Raw genomic sequence first — 17117 nt, 5'->3', positions numbered from 1 at the left:
TTCTCTGCAAACGAATGACATGAAAATATGTATGAAAAAAAATCCATACAGTCCATAAAACGAATAGCAAATGATTCTGCACTTCTTGTGTATTTACCCTTATCACATTGATTGATGGTTAATTCATAGGTAGTACTTTTGATACTAAATGTTTTGTGATTTTTAATATCAAAACAGTAACAAACTTAATCCTGAGTGGTATTTTTACTTAGAAGTTCTATTGATCTAAAGTGTCAATCCATCGGGGTTCACACTTTTTTCACAATTTTGCCACTTATTACAGAAACACTTTGGAGAAAAAAATATGGATCTATTCACTCTGCAAAATATTAAACCAACCTATAAGTTCGTGAAAATATGGATCTATTCACTCTGCAAAATATTAAACCCACCTATAAGTTCATGAAAATATGAATCTACCAACTGCTGGATAGAACCGATTTTAATGTAAGCGAACTGTTTGTATGTTCATTTTTTTTTTAATCGACCAATGGATTGCCTGGATAAAATATGTTTAAGGGCGTGCTGTATAGCATGAGCACTGAGAACAGCAAAGGTCATCAAAGTTGACTTTAAATTCCTTCAACCCGTCCAGAGGAACGTCTCATCAATATTTTTGTCCGACAAGTTGTCAGATCTGACAACTTTCCTTCATTTTGATTGGCTGAGAAGTACTGTTACTATGGTAACTGTCGGATAAAACAGGACTTGTCTGATAAAACTTCCGAAATGTCCTTTCATGAAACGTTTTCCTGATTTACGAAGATATCATGCTTCCGCACTGCGACTCAGAACGAATTCAAGAATACAGTTAATGTATTGAAAATGCCCGTCAAATGACAATGAACAGCTGGGAGGTCTTTCTCGAAAATTTGTGAATCGGAACAGCAGTTCTTCCTAGGTTTCGGAGCTGACGAAAAAATACAAATATGTCGTATGTCCAGAGTCCAGGACGAAGTTGCTGCTTTGATTCATCAATTTTCGACAAAGACTTCTTGGTTGCTTATTGTTATGAAGGGCATTTGACAATACATTTTCTATGTTCTTGAAAGCGTTCTGCGTGCCAGTGTGATAACTCCTTAATAACAACAAAAGTAATACGGACAACTACGAACAAATCCCTTTATTCCTGCAAAATAAAACAAAAACGTCATTTCTGGATATGCCTGGTATAAATACTACCACAGAGTATCAATGAATATAGTTGAACTTACCAAGAATATATACCGTGTTTCCATGCTTATTGGCACCGTTTGCAGGGATCTCCTTCCTCTGTAATGTATGAAGCTCTGTAATGATCTTGCTCGATAATAACGGGAATTAGAATGAGACATGCGTTGTTGAATATGGAATTTAACCACTGACGAATATAACGCAATCTTGAATGAAATTCAGTCTCCAAAAAACGCTCTAAGCAAGCCAGGTTTTCAATAAACATGACAAAAAGGGGCTGATTGTGCACACGCGAAGCGCACTTTCAAGGGAGCGGGGATCAGACGTTTCACTCTGCCGTTTTTTCTATGTCCTCTTTGTTTGGTAGAAAGGGTGGGACTGCCCCATTGCCCCTGTCTTTAGTCGTCTATCCTGTAGCCTGGTTTTTGTAAGGTCAGCATTAAAAGATACAAGGTACAGATATTTCAGTCACAAATTGAATAATCACGTACAGTATTACCATCAATGCCATTGATACTAGGCACCAATATAAAAGATGTATGTTGTCATTATACCCCCAAGCTGAACACCACCATGATCACCGCGACTCGTTAACTTAAAGGTTGATAAGTGAATTAAAACAAATTTAAATGCATCTATTGTCATTTTGACAAACATGAAGCATGTACATTTACAGTCCCCGTTCTTTCGATGGAAAGATCTCGCATATTTATTTTGGCATATTTTAGTATATCATATACATCTGCTTTTCTTTGTATATGTGACCTGCCACCCCAAAACCAACAAATAAGTCGACAAAAATGAATATTGAGATTTTTATTGAGCTTGAAAATTCATTTCCTAAGCTTTAAAATGATATATAAATATGTTCAAATTGACCAACAATAACCATTACAAGTGCTTGATTGAATGCAGAGGAAATTCAGCAAGGGCTTAAAAAACAAGGAGAAAACAAGGTTTGAAGTTTAGGGTTCACTCAAGCATGAGATGTGCATACTGTATAATCTCAGTGAAACTTCCAAGCAGTCTGAAAAAGTAGTGTCCAAGAAACTCTTGTACCTTTTCTTTTAATCAACTTCACGACTTCAAATTTTCACAGTATGAAGAAGGATTGTTTTTCAGATAAGCTATTTTTCAATTTTGGATTTTGGAGACTAAATTACTAATTTGGGTATTAACAGAGAACCTTACCAGGAAACCTATATGTGGATTTGGGGTGGTAGGTCACATATACAGTATATATATTTCCAATATATATCACAGCAGAGACGTTCTTAACAGCAAGGTCTCCGTAAACATGCATAATCATATATACATATATATATATATATATATATATATATATATATATATGTTTTATACATGTATATATAACACAAATCGTTGATTTTAGGCAAATTAACTGTCTTTGTTATTGTGGCGTTTTGTTCTGAATTACTCAAATGTGACCGTAACGTGACTGTAGTAAATGGGAAGTGAATACTTCCCACTTACCTTCTCATATCATGTATCATAAAGTCCATGAAGTCAAAGGTGACTGGAATTTCGGTACATAAGGGAAGTGAATACTTCCCTCTTACTTTCCTCAAATCATGTACCATAAGGCCAATAACAATGCACCTCTCTGCTTGTCATGAATTGTGTAATTGGGATTTATATAAAGCTAGTGAGTGTATATAATTCATATACAAGGATATAAGGATGTTTTTGTGTGAGTACATACATGTAAACCCACACCCACTCCCACCCTCACGCACACACCAAACTCACCCAACCTCCCCCCACACACACACATATATATATTTTTTTTTTTAGTAATTTGATAAATAAAAGTAATTTGGTTGAAGTTCTTTCCTCCAGATGTGAGACAGAGAAGGAAGGTCCAATGGACTCGATACTCTGATGCAGAAGAGGCTGAGAGTTTCTATCTAGTTTTTCGTTACTACTACAGCTGCTACTACTATTACTTTTACTACTGCAATTACTACTACTACTACTACTGCTGCTGCTGCTGCTATTTCGACTATTACTACACCACCACAACTACTGCTTCTACAGACAATACGATAATGATGTTGATAATGGAAATGATAATAATAGTTATGATAATGATGATAATGACGACGATAGTAATAGTGATATTAATAATAATAATAATAACAATGATAATAATAATGATATTAAAGATACCAATATCATCTATTGTAGGATTATTAATAATATTATAAGCTCTTTTAAAGTTAATCATTGATCGCAGGATATGATTGAAAAAATATGTATTCTCGCAGTCCAAAAATTAATTTAAAAAATAATTACAATAAATGGGAACAACAATAAAGCATTCGATTCCAGTCAAGTGAATTTAATCTATAGTAGATTTTAATAACGTAATACAAGTAACCATGAAATAGCCAAATATCATGTCATATATAATTATTGTGAGAGAAATTAAGGAGCAGGTTCACTATTATACATATTCAGGAAATCGTTTTTACCATTGACAAAAAACTGTAACAAATTAATATTACTATTATTATTATTATTTTCCATTCATCTTTTTTTATACAATTGCAACTTATTTAGTCATTAAATCCATAAAAGTATCATATACACACAATATATACACAATTCACACAAAAAAATGAGCATTGGATTACATTATGAGAGGGACTGCAAGAAAGGTATATAGATGCCTTATATTAAGATCATCATCATTATTAACAAGTTACATCTTCTTGTAACATACTAGCATTAGAAATTCTGAATATTCGAAGCTCATTTGTTATATAATTCTAGCATTGTTTAAAATATGGTTTACATGGGCTGCTCCTTAGTTTCTAGATTTTGATAATTTAAAAGTGCTTAAAATACACATGTGCACATTAACATTATCGTTAGTGTGTCTTACGGCTTACGTCCTTTATCCCAGGACACCAAGAACTCAAAAGTATAAGTTCATCATGTCTTCTGGTGCGTTAGGTTTGTTTTGAATTCAACAATAGTAACAACCAATATACCGACTTCCCCTGTAATCGAACAACGGAATAAAAAATTGCTTACATTCGATCTACCCGAATTCATGAAGAAATTAACATTCATCCGTGAAATTTAAACGATTTCCTTTCTGTTAGACCGGTCAACCTGTCTGGTATAGGGGTATCCAATGTGAACATCCCACAACTAACCCCTATACAAACATTGCCACAGGCACTATTTGACCAAATCTTATTCATGAAGGAACTTTAATCATTGATTGCTGTGCATTTTCGATGGTCTTCTCTCCCGTAAGGTCGGCCATCCCGATTCGGACCACCTCATTGAGATCCTCTGGAATAAGTAGGTGTCTCAGCACTGGCTCGTCAGGTTCCACGCACCTTGTCACAATGACCTTGGCGACATCCTCTGGCATCAAGGCATCGTAGGAGCCCTTTTCTGTTAATATATTATCTAGTAGTCTTTGGAGCTGTTTGGTGTCTATTTCATCGATGGACTTGTCCTGGTGTCTGGTGCGGAAATTCTCCACAACCCCATCCCTTAAAGCGGTGCGTACTGGACCAGGCTCGACCAGACAAATTCTGAAAAATAGGATGATAGTATAACTTATATGGCTTGTGCAATTAAGATGTGTAACCGGACTATAGTTACATTGAGAGTATATCTCTGTGCTATTCACAGGATGACAATACACAGACTGTTCGACTTTCAATACCACCACATAACTGCATAAGGTGATGGCGTTACGATGAACACCTTTTCCTTTTCAAGATAATTACCCTGGTTATAGTTAGGATTGCCAGGTATTTGTGTTAACTTGGATCTTTATTGGAGTGCCTATAATATATTGAATGTCTATTAGACAAAGAATGAAAGATGACCTAATCCATCTCTCATTGCCTCTTTGAAGTAAAGTTGTTGTATTTTTATCGTTTTCAAAATATTCGAATTCGAGAGGTTGAATAGTGGGCCTGAATTAGATGACGTCATAACGTGTACAAGTTTCTGCATCAGGCATAGTGCGCATGCATGCACATCCAATGCACACGTATATCTGCTCATCAACCATTCAGCTTCTTCCGATGTAATAAATTGACGTTTTGATGTTTTTTGTTCAGCATAGAAACTAGCATAGAAACTGAACGATGGTGCTGTTTATGTTATGTTAGCAAGGCTTGTAGCTCTAATAGGTAAATTGTACTCCTATGTTACCCAAGGTCAACATGCAATTTTCCAGTACGTAAAAGTGCGTATGTACTTAGGGGAGTATATTATGCAACTGAGTTCTACGTCATGTACTTGAAGTTGGTTATCGACCCAAACGATCGCTTGATAATCCCTATAGTGTTGTGATAAAAAGGCGTTGCATGATGTCGCCACCCACTCACCGGTCGAGGATACACAAACATACTACCCTGCTGAATATTCTGTTATCTCACCTAATATTAAACGCACGTAGACTAACAGCCAAAGCTTCGAAGAAACCTTCCAAGGCGAATTTAGTTGAACTATACATGTCCATGTAGGGTACTCCTAATATAAAAGAAAACGGTCAATGTAAACTTCCATTTAATAGGCCGGAAGTAAATCTTAAATTATGCTCCTTCATACTGTTTCCTTTTCCAACACTATTTCTCTCCTCCCCTTTTTATGGGGGCGCGTAATCCGCCTGTCCCCCATTGTTGTTACCCCCAATGCAATCCGTGTCTATGAGAAGACTTTGTACTTTAATGGGGTACTCCAGGCCAAAAATAGTATGATTTGAACAGATAAAAAAAACTCGGACAAAACAAAACACTAAAAACTTGATCGAAAATCGGACATTGAGTAGCAGAGTTATGACATCTGACTTTCGGTGAAACAATTCTTTACATGTCTTCATGAATATTCAATAAGCACTGATGATGCCATATCACCACTAGTTCTTTTACATTTTATTACATGAAATTATGTTTATTCAAATTCCTTAATCCAAGAACGACGATATTGGATTGACAAACTGATTTAATTTATTACTACAACTTAATTAATCAATAGAGAGACATATCATTCTTGCATAACTGAAAACTATGATTTAATGTAATACCATAAGAAAAAGAAAGTGGGGATGTGACATCATCAACCCACGCGTTCAAGACGACGTGCACACACACACACACACACACACACACACACATATATATATATATATATTATATATATATATATATATATATAACTGTTTTGACAATATTGCTTGATTTTAAAATTCAATTACTTCGTTATTTGATTTTGAGGAAATTTTCTGCATTTTGCTCAGTGAAAAATACTCTATTAAATAGATTATATCTAAAAAAATATTTAGATATGATCTTGTTCAACACGGAGTACCCCTTTTAAAACATTATCATGCACTTGCCTACTCGACTGAATTCAGTTCTCTATTGATAATAGCGAGCTTTCGCAACTCTACGCAGAACGAAATCTAAAACACAGTAAATGTATTGACAATGCCCGTCAAATCACAATAAACAACCCCGAGGCCATAGCCGAAAATGGGTGAAACGGAACAGCAGATTGTCCTTATTCAGTTTCGGAGCTGACGAAAAATTGCTAATATGTCGTTTGTCCATCAGAGTCCAGGACAAATCCGCTGTTTTGATTCGACCTCACTGTCACGAAGGGCATTTGTCAATAATGTTCCCGAACCCGTTGTGCGTCGTGGGGGTGAAAACTCTATATAAAGTGTTCTCGGGAACGTTCGCTAGTGTACTGTAAAATAACTATTACCCCACGAAGCCACTGACAATTTATTGTTATATTAAATGCATTTCAAAATGCTTTTGGCTTTTTTTAATTTCATTTTTAATCAGTTCAATTGATACGAACGAAGGAGACCATTTAAATATAGAAATAAAATCGCAATCGATCTAAACATTCATACATCTAAACTACACAAATTTAGATCAATCACAACTTGAGATTGATTTGAATCGCAAGTCTTTGAAAGACGATTCTCTGCTTATCCTTACCATTTCTTCCTGCTGTACTTGACATGGAGATTATCTTCCCTGATTTTCTCTGCTTCATCTGAGGTAGCACTGCCTGTGTGAGTCTCATTGGTCCAAAAACATTAACGTTAAAGATCTTCTCGATCATGTCACGCGTGACAAGCTCGGCAATGTCACCAAGAGCGATACCAGCAATATTCACTGAAGGAATATGAGAGAGAGAAGAAAAAAAAATCAGATGAATGCCAAATGAGAGTAACATTCAAACCATTTCAGATTTACAGACCCGACAATGACGTCTTTTGTCACAAAAATGATGCAGAAATGCCCGTTTTTGTAAATTAGGCTTTCGGGGCATTTGCAAATGACATCAAATGAACTACACATAGCGCATATCTCGGCCCTTGCTATCAGGGTTCATATAGCCTGGCTCTGAGCTCTGAGTTGCGAAATGCTCTGTGCAATCTGAGCCTTATTTTGCAGTAGTTGACAAGTTTAGAAATAAAAATTCAATGTTTTAACATAAAAATTATGTAAATCTTTATTAATTCTTTAAAAAGGGAGGATTACGGTGCTGATAGTAAATAAGGGTAAGTGTTAGGGCCATTTTTGGTAGCCTAACGACGAAATCGTAAGAGTTGGCATCCTTTGAATTGTTTTCTTTGGTGAGAAACCTCAGGGTTACGGTTTGTCGCCCTTCCTTTTTGGACAGATATGCATGTTAGCAGCTAACTATCCTTTAAAAAGGTTATTATTTGAGTTTTTTGATAGTACAGAAAGTGAAGTGATAAATTACTAATTCAGTCGAAACATTGATAAAATCAAAGAATAGTCATTCACACCTTAACAATGAATTTACTTACTACACTGCAATAGTTAATATGATGGAGGTTTTTTTTACGGTAAACACCATGTATGTAGTCCTGAAAAGGACTGTTTTTTATTCTTTCTTGAATGTATGTTAGCTCTGAAAAGAACTGTTAACGACGTTCCGACCAGCGTGTTCTGGTCGTCATCAGGAATGATGGTCCACTTGAAAACTTGGGTTTATAACCAGGTTGGTTATAAAAGTTAATATGATGTCTGGGGTCCGTTGCAGAAAGAGTTGCGTTTAAACACAAGTAAAAAAATCAATAGCAAGTCCCAAATGCGCGCTGTTGATTGGTTGAAAATCAAGTTACGCATGATTTTTAGAGTTGCGTTTGATTGCAACTCTTTCTGCAACGGGCCACTGGTTCAAATTGACACCTCATAAATAAACTTGCTTGTCTTAACGATGTTTCATATAAAGAGCAAAAACACTTACAGAGGATGTCAATACGCCCATGTGATTTGAGAATTTTATCCACTACGGTTGTGATGTCACAATCCTTTGTGACATCCAATTCCTCAATGAAAATTGTCTTATTGAGAGCGTCCCCTACGGCAGCTACCAAGTCGGTCTTCTCCGACATCGCTATGACGGTAGCGATGACGACGTATCGCTGATTTGGTTCAAGAGCGAGACGTTTAGCTGTAACAAGACCAATTCCTGCTGAACAGCCGGTCATCAGAACGACCTGAGTAGACATCTTCGAAATAAATTATACGAAAAATGGAAAGATTTTATAAATTCAAAGGGTTCAAAATCATGTTCGGTATGTCATGGAACCAGGCCTTCGAACCAACAACGTTGACAGGAAGACGATTCTAAGATTATGCAATTTAGCATTACTGACTTTCACACACACACACACACACACACACACCCTCACCCCCCCCCCCCACACACACACAAGACACACAATCGTTTGTGAGACCATTGGGCGAAGAAAACATGGGTCCGTAGGGTAAGCAAAGTCAGAGGTAAATTCTTCGAGTTTATATACCAGTCAAGGGTGGTGATGATAGCAAAAACACTGGCATATACTAAAAGACTCGCTACTCATCCAAAGAAGATAAACAAAGACATGCCCCCATAGCATAAAAGTACAGTGTGTGATTGATCGTGAGCTGATTCCTACGATCGAATGTGTGTGATCAGTAATCATCCAAACAATCAGTTGCTAATTATATTTATTTTCGGGGCCTATGTTTAAAAATTACTCGACACTTGTTACTTGAATTACCTTCTCTCAATGTTGATGAAAAAGTGCAGAGAATCCTGATTTCAACAAAATTGGAAGGCCACCTCAACCAAATCAACGTGGATATAATTTACTTCCAATGCTGCTGGCCTCATTTAACAATGGTCAAATGTAACGCTAACCTTTGGAATCACAAAGCACTCTCGTAAATCAAACATGTGTATAAGATATAGAGGGTGTAATTGGGTACGTGAAGTGCGGGTGGCGTGGGATATTATAACCTATTTGTGAGGTCAAGAAGATCTCTCCTCTGTGCCCATCCATACATGTACCTTTAACCTATCATCTTAATTGATATAATTATTACTATGGTTCTTTTCACTTCTCTTGCACTTTTTACTGTATAACTTTTGTGGAAGGGGTTGGACAGCCCAACCGCTCCATGGCTACTAGTCATATCAAACACCAAGATGACCTATGATCCAACACGAAGAACAAGGTTTGTTATTTGCCATATAAGGTGAATGGCCTCTAAGTGTAGACGTAGATCCAGTTTTTCATCGAGGGCGAGGAATGGGTATACTATACTTCCTTTCCAAGGGGGATCCACAATTTACAAGCTTTGCTTTTTAGTGGATCCCCCTCATTTCCATTTATGCTCTATATTATACTGTATAAGTAAGAATGCCCTTCTGTAAAATTGTACTTGATTTGTATTACTTTATATTACTTTGTATTATGTTTTGAATGGAGATGAAATAAAGAATTGAATTGAATTGAATTGAATTGGTATTTATCAAGAGTTGTTGGGGAAAGAGCCCATCGAGCCCATTTTCTGGTACTTTTACGGATTTTCCAGTGACCTCACCCCCTCAACCATTACTTTCACGGATTTTCCGATGAGCTCACCCCTCAACCCACCATTCTTTATGGGAATCAGATTTACTTTATCCTGACTTACTACATCTGGGAAGCATCCAAACGATGTGATATTTTGTTATAACAGTTGGAATGTTAATGTTTGTAAACATATTTAATTTTGTTGCTTTTCTTAACATGCAGTAAAGTCAAAAGGTTATTATTTCTACCTTTATATATGTATATATTGGATGTTGGCACCAGGGGTACTTTCTGAGGTACAGCGTATGCCACCTTAAGTGTGTTAAGGGTTGAACGAAATCATGTGGAAGCTTATGACAATTTAAAGGCTTCAGCACACTCTACATTTGCCTGATCTTTTTCGTTCGTGTCCGACATCTAAACACATCAGTCAGATACTAGGTTTTCACCAGACACATCACAGAGCTTTCTCATTTGTAGCTATCAGTTCTTCCTGGCTTCACTGAACTACAATGTTTGGACAATTAAGAAGATGCTGCGTGGTCTCAGACACTCCACATTCATTGCTTGTGCTGTAGTCGCTGGTGTATCCCCGTTTGCACTTTAATAACCTGGGCCATCCCTGTGCGAAATCAGTTGAGGGACTTCTATATCTTCCAGACTTGTTGTTCTTGTGATATTATATCTGTGGTAGATGCGAGAGCTTTTCAAGATGATGGTCGTCACTTTAAAAATATTCCTCATGAGGTTTACATGGGGATTCGACTCAGGGCTGGACAGAGAGTAAGACGTCTGAGATTTTAGCCGCTCCACGATTGGTTGTTTTGGTTGTTTGGCGACTATCCTGGCTTTGTTAGAAATGCCTTATACTACTGACTGCTGACCGGTGGAGCAGAATGTACAGACTGTCGATATTTGTGGATATGCATACTTTGGCACAAAAGTGCAAAGGCCGACGGAACCGTTGAGCAAAGTGTAGATTGTTTGGCCTCAACTGGAATTCTCCTGCAGGAGATTGTTCCGCATTTGCGTATCCAGCATCAACTATGACAAAGCAATGTATTGTCCCAAGAGAATTGGGCCCATGAAATGCTTTGTAGGATCTGATGCTGGATACGCGCCTGTTCCTGGTCCTCACTTCTCCCTGTACCTTCTCAATGTGCTGCTTATAAAAGTGACCGGTCTAGGTTGCATAATGCCTGGTTACATATGATGGACGAAGTGGACAATTGGGGAACCATCACATGATTGTGACATCTTGTTCCCAACCTCATGATTACGTAGGTGGAATATCCTAACTTTGGTCTTGACATGGTTAGCATGTAGTATAGTGTCAGGCTGCCTGTGGCGAATGTTAAGGTGGCTTCGTTCTATTTGTTGTTGTCTCGAGCAGCAATACCAATATCGTCTGTACAGATGAAGCCCCTTGTTCTTTGCAAGACAGATCGATTGTTCTTACATATGGCAGTGCATGGAGAACAGGAAGAAGTAATCCAGTATTTATATAAATTAATAGTATTTCCCCTCTTGACCAGCTTTCGTTAGATATGATGACCATCACGGATCGCACCCTAATTCATACTGCCCTTGCCTTTTTTATTTTGTCATACTTGAAACTTTTCGGTCGAGGACAAGGTCTTTCAAGTCAGATCTTATGCTTGAGAAACGCGGTTGTCGAATCTATCACAACTTAGCAAAATCTACGTATTACCGAACTACGTTGTGTCGTGTTCCTTTTGGAATTTGAGTTCTTTCTCCTGTACATGTATGATTCAACGTATTTTTCGAAACCTTTCTCTTTGAATGACTCATATCTCCCAGAGAGACTGGCAAAATATACAATGTTCTTGGTGTGATGTGGAGATGTCTTCATTATTTTCATGACATCACTTTATATTCTCAAGAACGATATAATTTGTCCTTGAAATAAAGGAGACTCACGTTTCCAGAGGCATTTTTAATTCCGACTGTGATTTTCACAACAGACTTTTCCTCGGGTTCTTCATGACGTTTTAGATTATTTCCCTTCCAACGACGATATACAGTCATACCAATGAAATTTATTCCAGATTAAACGAAACGATTGCATTATTTAGGATGATGTGGTGTATGTCAGTGTGATAGGGCCTTCGGTATAACCAAATGAAAATAACGAGTTTTCGCAACTGCAACGGGGACTGATTGAAGAATACGGTGTATGTATTGTACATGCCCGCCAAATGACAATGAACAGCTGGGAGGGCGAACCGAAAGGCAGTTTCGTCCTTATTAAGTTTCGGAGTTGACGAAAGCAATTCAATTAAGCCGTTTGTCTGGAGTCCAGGACGAAACTGCTGTTTTGATTCACCAATTTTAGACCAAGACTTCTTGATGGTGCTTTGTCATGAAGGGCATTTGACAATAGGTTTTCTACGTTCCTGAATCTGTCGCGAGTCGTGGAAGCGGAAACTCCCTATTGAATCCAGTCGTAGACCGAACCAAATGATTGTGTTATATAAAGTTAATGCAGTGCTGTCAGGGTGGTCGGGTATTTGGTGTAGCTAAGGCATAACTGTTGTCACACAGTGAGGTGTAGTTTCAATACGTCCCAAAACGTGACCTGATAACATGCCCATGATGAGTATTTTCTGAAAATTTATATTAAAAAAATCTCCTTTTCATGACTCTGAATTTTGATAGCCCTATCGAAACAAAACATGTAGGTGCACCTCATATGGATTTGGGGTAGTAGTTATTTCGGAATTGCATTTTGCCCCACTTATGTCGTGTTCCTTAAAAGGAGATGAACTCGGGTACTTTGGCAAGGTGATTTTGGAGACCTAAATGGGATGTACAGTTCCCCAGGTACTCTCTGTAGACAGTCTTCTGTGAGTCAGCCCACGTGGACAGTTCGTGACATTATCACACGAAATTATTTCAAACTTGTCTCAAATCGGCTAACATCACGTGAACACCTAGACATTCGCAACAGCGGCTGTTGAACACATCTCCAAAAATAACTGGCAGAAAGTGATAAGATTGTAAGCGTCAATTTTAAAGCGTTCATTTAGAGTACTTTATGTTAAGTGTCATGTTTTTCCCAACAGTTGTACTTTTGCTGTCTCTTGGACTTGAACTAAATTACAAGACTTGACCAAATTTAAATGACATGGGATATACATACACAGGTGTTACTGTAGACAAAGTGCGTCAAAATGAAAATAATTTACCATTAATGTAATATTGTTCATCACAATGAACAAAGAGAAGCTGTCACTAATCATTTGATATTTAATTTGAAAAATGTAAACAATCAATTATATCATTCCATGCTTCCGTAAAAGCATGCACGTAATCGAATTCAATAAAGTCATTTTTACAAAATAATGCCACACATATAATTACAGAGATTTTGAACAGTACACCATATTAAACGGTAGAATCAAAACAAAATTCGAAAAAGAAAACCTAACTAAAAAGTATTATCATGAAGGAACACAGCGATAAATCTAGCAAATATAGTAGTAGTGAAAAACGTGTTTTTCAAAACGACGATTCAGCGAGAACTAACCCATTAATAAAAAAAAATATCATGTACAATGAAGAAAAATGATAACCAATAAGGTGCACGCCAAACCATTCAAACCATTCACCAGTTCCACTGTGCGTCATCTCTGAATTCCTGACATTATCTTTGATCTCTCACGTCTTTATCTCTCCATCTCAGTAAAAGATGTTGCGCACCAGCATTTAAAACATATAACAATTACTTTTACTCTTCGAACCACCTCGTCGAATGATTTAATCTCGGTGCATTCATATTCAATAAGCCAGTTCACGGTTAGCTCATGATCAACTTTTCTCCAATGACCTTTGTGATTTTTCATTAGGATAAGCACTATCATTTCAAATGTAGATGTTGCGTAAGCTTTACCGGTAGAGTATTCAAATTCTAAGAACAAAAGGCATTGTATAGACCAGGTGACTAGAATAGTACATCAGGGATAAAATTTGAAAATCTGTTTTGTTCGCCTTTGGCACATTTGACTATTGTTTAGGCTACTGTCAAATACCAGTGATTATGAAGGCTCTATTTATTACTCTTCAGCTTGGATGTGATAAATATTTTGAAAGGAATACATGAATAATCATCAAATCACAAATGCCTATGTCAGTGAATTTGAAAGCCACCTTCATGGTTGTCTCCAATGACCTTTTTCTGCTCGTGTGCAGTTTACAACCGTGAACAGGCTTATTACATTGACACAATGGGACTATTGACGTCAGATCTTTGAAAGGATGGAGGAGGTAGAAAGTTCCATATTGGAGTGATCACGATCTTGATGATTAAGATCGACTCAACGAGAATTGGCCTCGTCTAACGCAGGTAGGGCCTCCTGAATGACGCATTATATCACAACATGATTCCAGTGGGCCCAGCTTTCACAATGAATCTGTGCCAACATTATTGCAACTTATATATTTTTTTTTAGATTTATTCATTTTCCGTTCACAAAGCACAACAAAATCAAACAATACATAGTCAAATTTGAAGTACAACATCAATCGGAGTAAGGTATAAACAATGAGAACTAATGCGAACTAAAGTAACTTTGACTATAATGACTATATAAAACAGAACGGAGGGGCTTGCCAACAAAAGCAAAGCTTGTATGAGAGGCAAGCCCCCGTAACTTAGTTTCAGTACGTATATTACAAAATTATAATATAAAGGAGAGACGGGAGACAGTTTAAAAGGAGGGAAAAGGAGGCTATATACAAAATATCAAAGGTAACAACGAAAGAGTAACACAAATTAGAATAAGTGATAATAGTAATAATAATAATAAAAAAATAATAACAGTATGGTTACAATAATTGTGATAATGAGGGAGGAACTGAGAAGCAAATGTAGGGAGAGAGGGGGGGTGCAGGTACAATTGGAGGTGCAAAGAGGAGCATGGCAGGTGCGGGAAAAGGTCGGCAGGCAAGTTGTATCCTGGGAGGTTTAAAAAAAAAGTTTTTGTTGTATATAGTTTTGGTTATATGGTAGATTGACTTGTTTGTGTAAAGTATTGGCTAATAAGCATCTTTTTAAGGTTATGTTTAAAAACTGTGATGTTTGGGGATTCCTTAAAGGCGTTGGGCAAGGAATTCCAATATACGGGACCAGAAAAGACAAAAGAATTTTTTGCAAGTAAAGTTCGGGTTGGAGGTAGGTGATAGGAGTTTCGTTGTCTTGTAGGATAATCGTGTACAGAGGAGTTTTTGCAGAACATAATTGAAAAAATTGCGGGGAGATCATTTTTATTTAGTTTGTACATAAATTGGCCGAGTTGGAACAAATATATATCATTAACTTTAAGGATTTTATTTTCAAAAAATAATTTATATGGGGGCCGTTTCATAAAACCTGTTATAATAAGAAAACAATAGCAGCTAAAAGCTACTAAAATCCTTCAAAGGGACCTAGTTCTTCCCGACTAGAGAATTTTGTTAGATCTGCGTAGGTGTCTTGTTAGATATGTTCCCCTCTAAGAACAATATAATGGTATTTACGAACTATTTACATTTTACCGTTAAAGAATTTGTCACATATTGTTCCATGGTTTTATTCTTTGCAAAGACACGGGTTTTTTATATTTTATCTTTAAGGCTACTCTATATAGGACATGCATTGGCAGGGAATCCTCCAAGTCATTGAATCTTCCAGAATAAGAAGAGAACAAGATAGTATCAAATCTATTCCCCTCGATATCTTTTAACCTACACTTGTATAACTTTAGAAAATAGAGTCACAAATGATTCGCCATGGGATATTCTAATTTCATTTGCAATTGCCTTTAGGATTTCGAAGTTCACTACGAAAGTACTGTTCGATTGCATGTGCGGTAAACCTCCCCATCAGTTCATCTTCAAAGGATCTTTCTTCACGATGCAACCAAAGTCTTCATGATGTGTTAATATCAAAGTAAGATGACCCGTAGACATGAATCAGGTCATACACAGAATGGCCCCTTGTGGTTTAGTGAATGCGTCATATACTAAACAGTTACCTAGACATGTTAGTAGAGCCTCGGGGAAAACCCACCTGTCGTAACATGAAATAGCTATGTGCTTATGTGTTATCATCTGTTTAGCCCGTTAACATGCTCAGCCTAGGCATTCGTGTATATCGTTAGAGCCCTTGTCATGAATCTATCTATAACTTCAGTGTAAAGCTTTGCTGACCGTAGACAGGTCACATTGTTGTATGACAACAGATGGTATTACATTTATTGATTGAGTTCTTCTGAGTTCTGAACACGAAAACTGTAAGGGAAAACGTATAACTTTGCACCTTTAGATTTAGAAAGAACAACATGATGTCACAGGACGAGCACCTTTGCACCTTTCTACTATGGAAAAAAACCTTCTAAGTGCAAGGTTGTATCTTTCACACCAGAAAGGTACGAAAATGCAGCTGTAAAAGGTAGACGCCGAGTGGCATTGCTAAAGGTGTTAAGTGTAATGTTTATCTTTTGAATAGAGTGAAGAAAATATAGCTTACAGAATAAAAATACATTGTAGTTTACACTATTATTTGGGGATGGTCTTTGGCACTTTCAAACATCATACGAGGCCCCGCCCCATGTGGTGCCGCCACTTGTCTTTGAAATAAAAATCAAGAGGAACACTAGGAGATGGAATTAGAAGACACCTGTAATCGTGAATATGTTGAAAATACAAAATACATGTCAAAATACAATAGTGTTGGAAGGAATTGTTCGATCATGATTGTGATTATCGTTGGTCTGCAACAGAAAAATCAACAGGCCCCCTATATAATGTGTATATTACCTCCTTGTTGTCAAGCGCGTCATTTGTTGCTTTATTCGGGTAAAGCGGAAATCACATCATCATTCTTCACTGACCCAGACTGGATGACCAATTAACTTAAAATGAGTAAAAAAGGGGTTTCATGTCGATACTTCCCAGACTTCCAAATCGAATGAGTAAGAAAACGTCATTCGAATAATTGGGACAGTTGCGATACGATGAAAAGTTGGACTTCTCTGTCTGTTAAAATTCTCTA

General features: G+C 37.0%; 1 protein-coding gene across 1 annotated transcript; it reads right to left on the bottom strand.

Moving 5' to 3' along the window:
- Nucleotides 1–3516: 3516 nt before the first annotated feature.
- LOC129272587 (retinol dehydrogenase 8-like) lies at nucleotides 3517–9396 on the bottom strand. Its single transcript, XM_054909710.2, has 5 exons — nucleotides 9266–9396; nucleotides 8464–8728; nucleotides 7179–7358; nucleotides 5607–5700; nucleotides 3517–4748 (listed from the first exon to the last, which is right to left on the bottom strand). Exons 2-5 carry the CDS (start codon nucleotides 8726–8728, stop codon nucleotides 4403–4405), a joined length of 885 nt encoding a protein of 294 aa, XP_054765685.2. The 5' UTR covers nucleotides 9266–9396; the 3' UTR covers nucleotides 3517–4402.
- Between the last annotated feature and the right edge of the window lie 7721 nt (nucleotides 9397–17117).

Source organism: Lytechinus pictus, chromosome 2 (assembly GCF_037042905.1).
Source record: "Lytechinus pictus isolate F3 Inbred chromosome 2, Lp3.0, whole genome shotgun sequence".
NCBI lineage: Eukaryota > Metazoa > Echinodermata > Echinoidea > Temnopleuroida > Toxopneustidae > Lytechinus > Lytechinus pictus.
This window is presented reverse-complemented; position numbering and strand designations above follow the sequence as displayed.

What these genes read in the sequence shown, in the direction of transcription:
- LOC129272587 (XM_054909710.2), bottom strand. Translation starts at nt 8,728, where the DNA reads ATGTCTACTCAGGTCGTTCTGATGACCGGCTGTTCAGCAGGAATTGGT. An exon ending in TGGGCGTATTGACATCCTCT is followed by an intron (nt 7,359 to 8,463) that starts GTAAGTGTTTTT and finishes ATATTCCTTCAG; the next exon opens with TGAATATTGCTGGTATCGCT. An exon ending in CTACGTGCGTTTAATATTAG is followed by an intron (nt 4,749 to 5,606) that starts GTGAGATAACAG and finishes CCTATTTTTCAG; the next exon opens with AATTTGTCTGGTCGAGCCTG.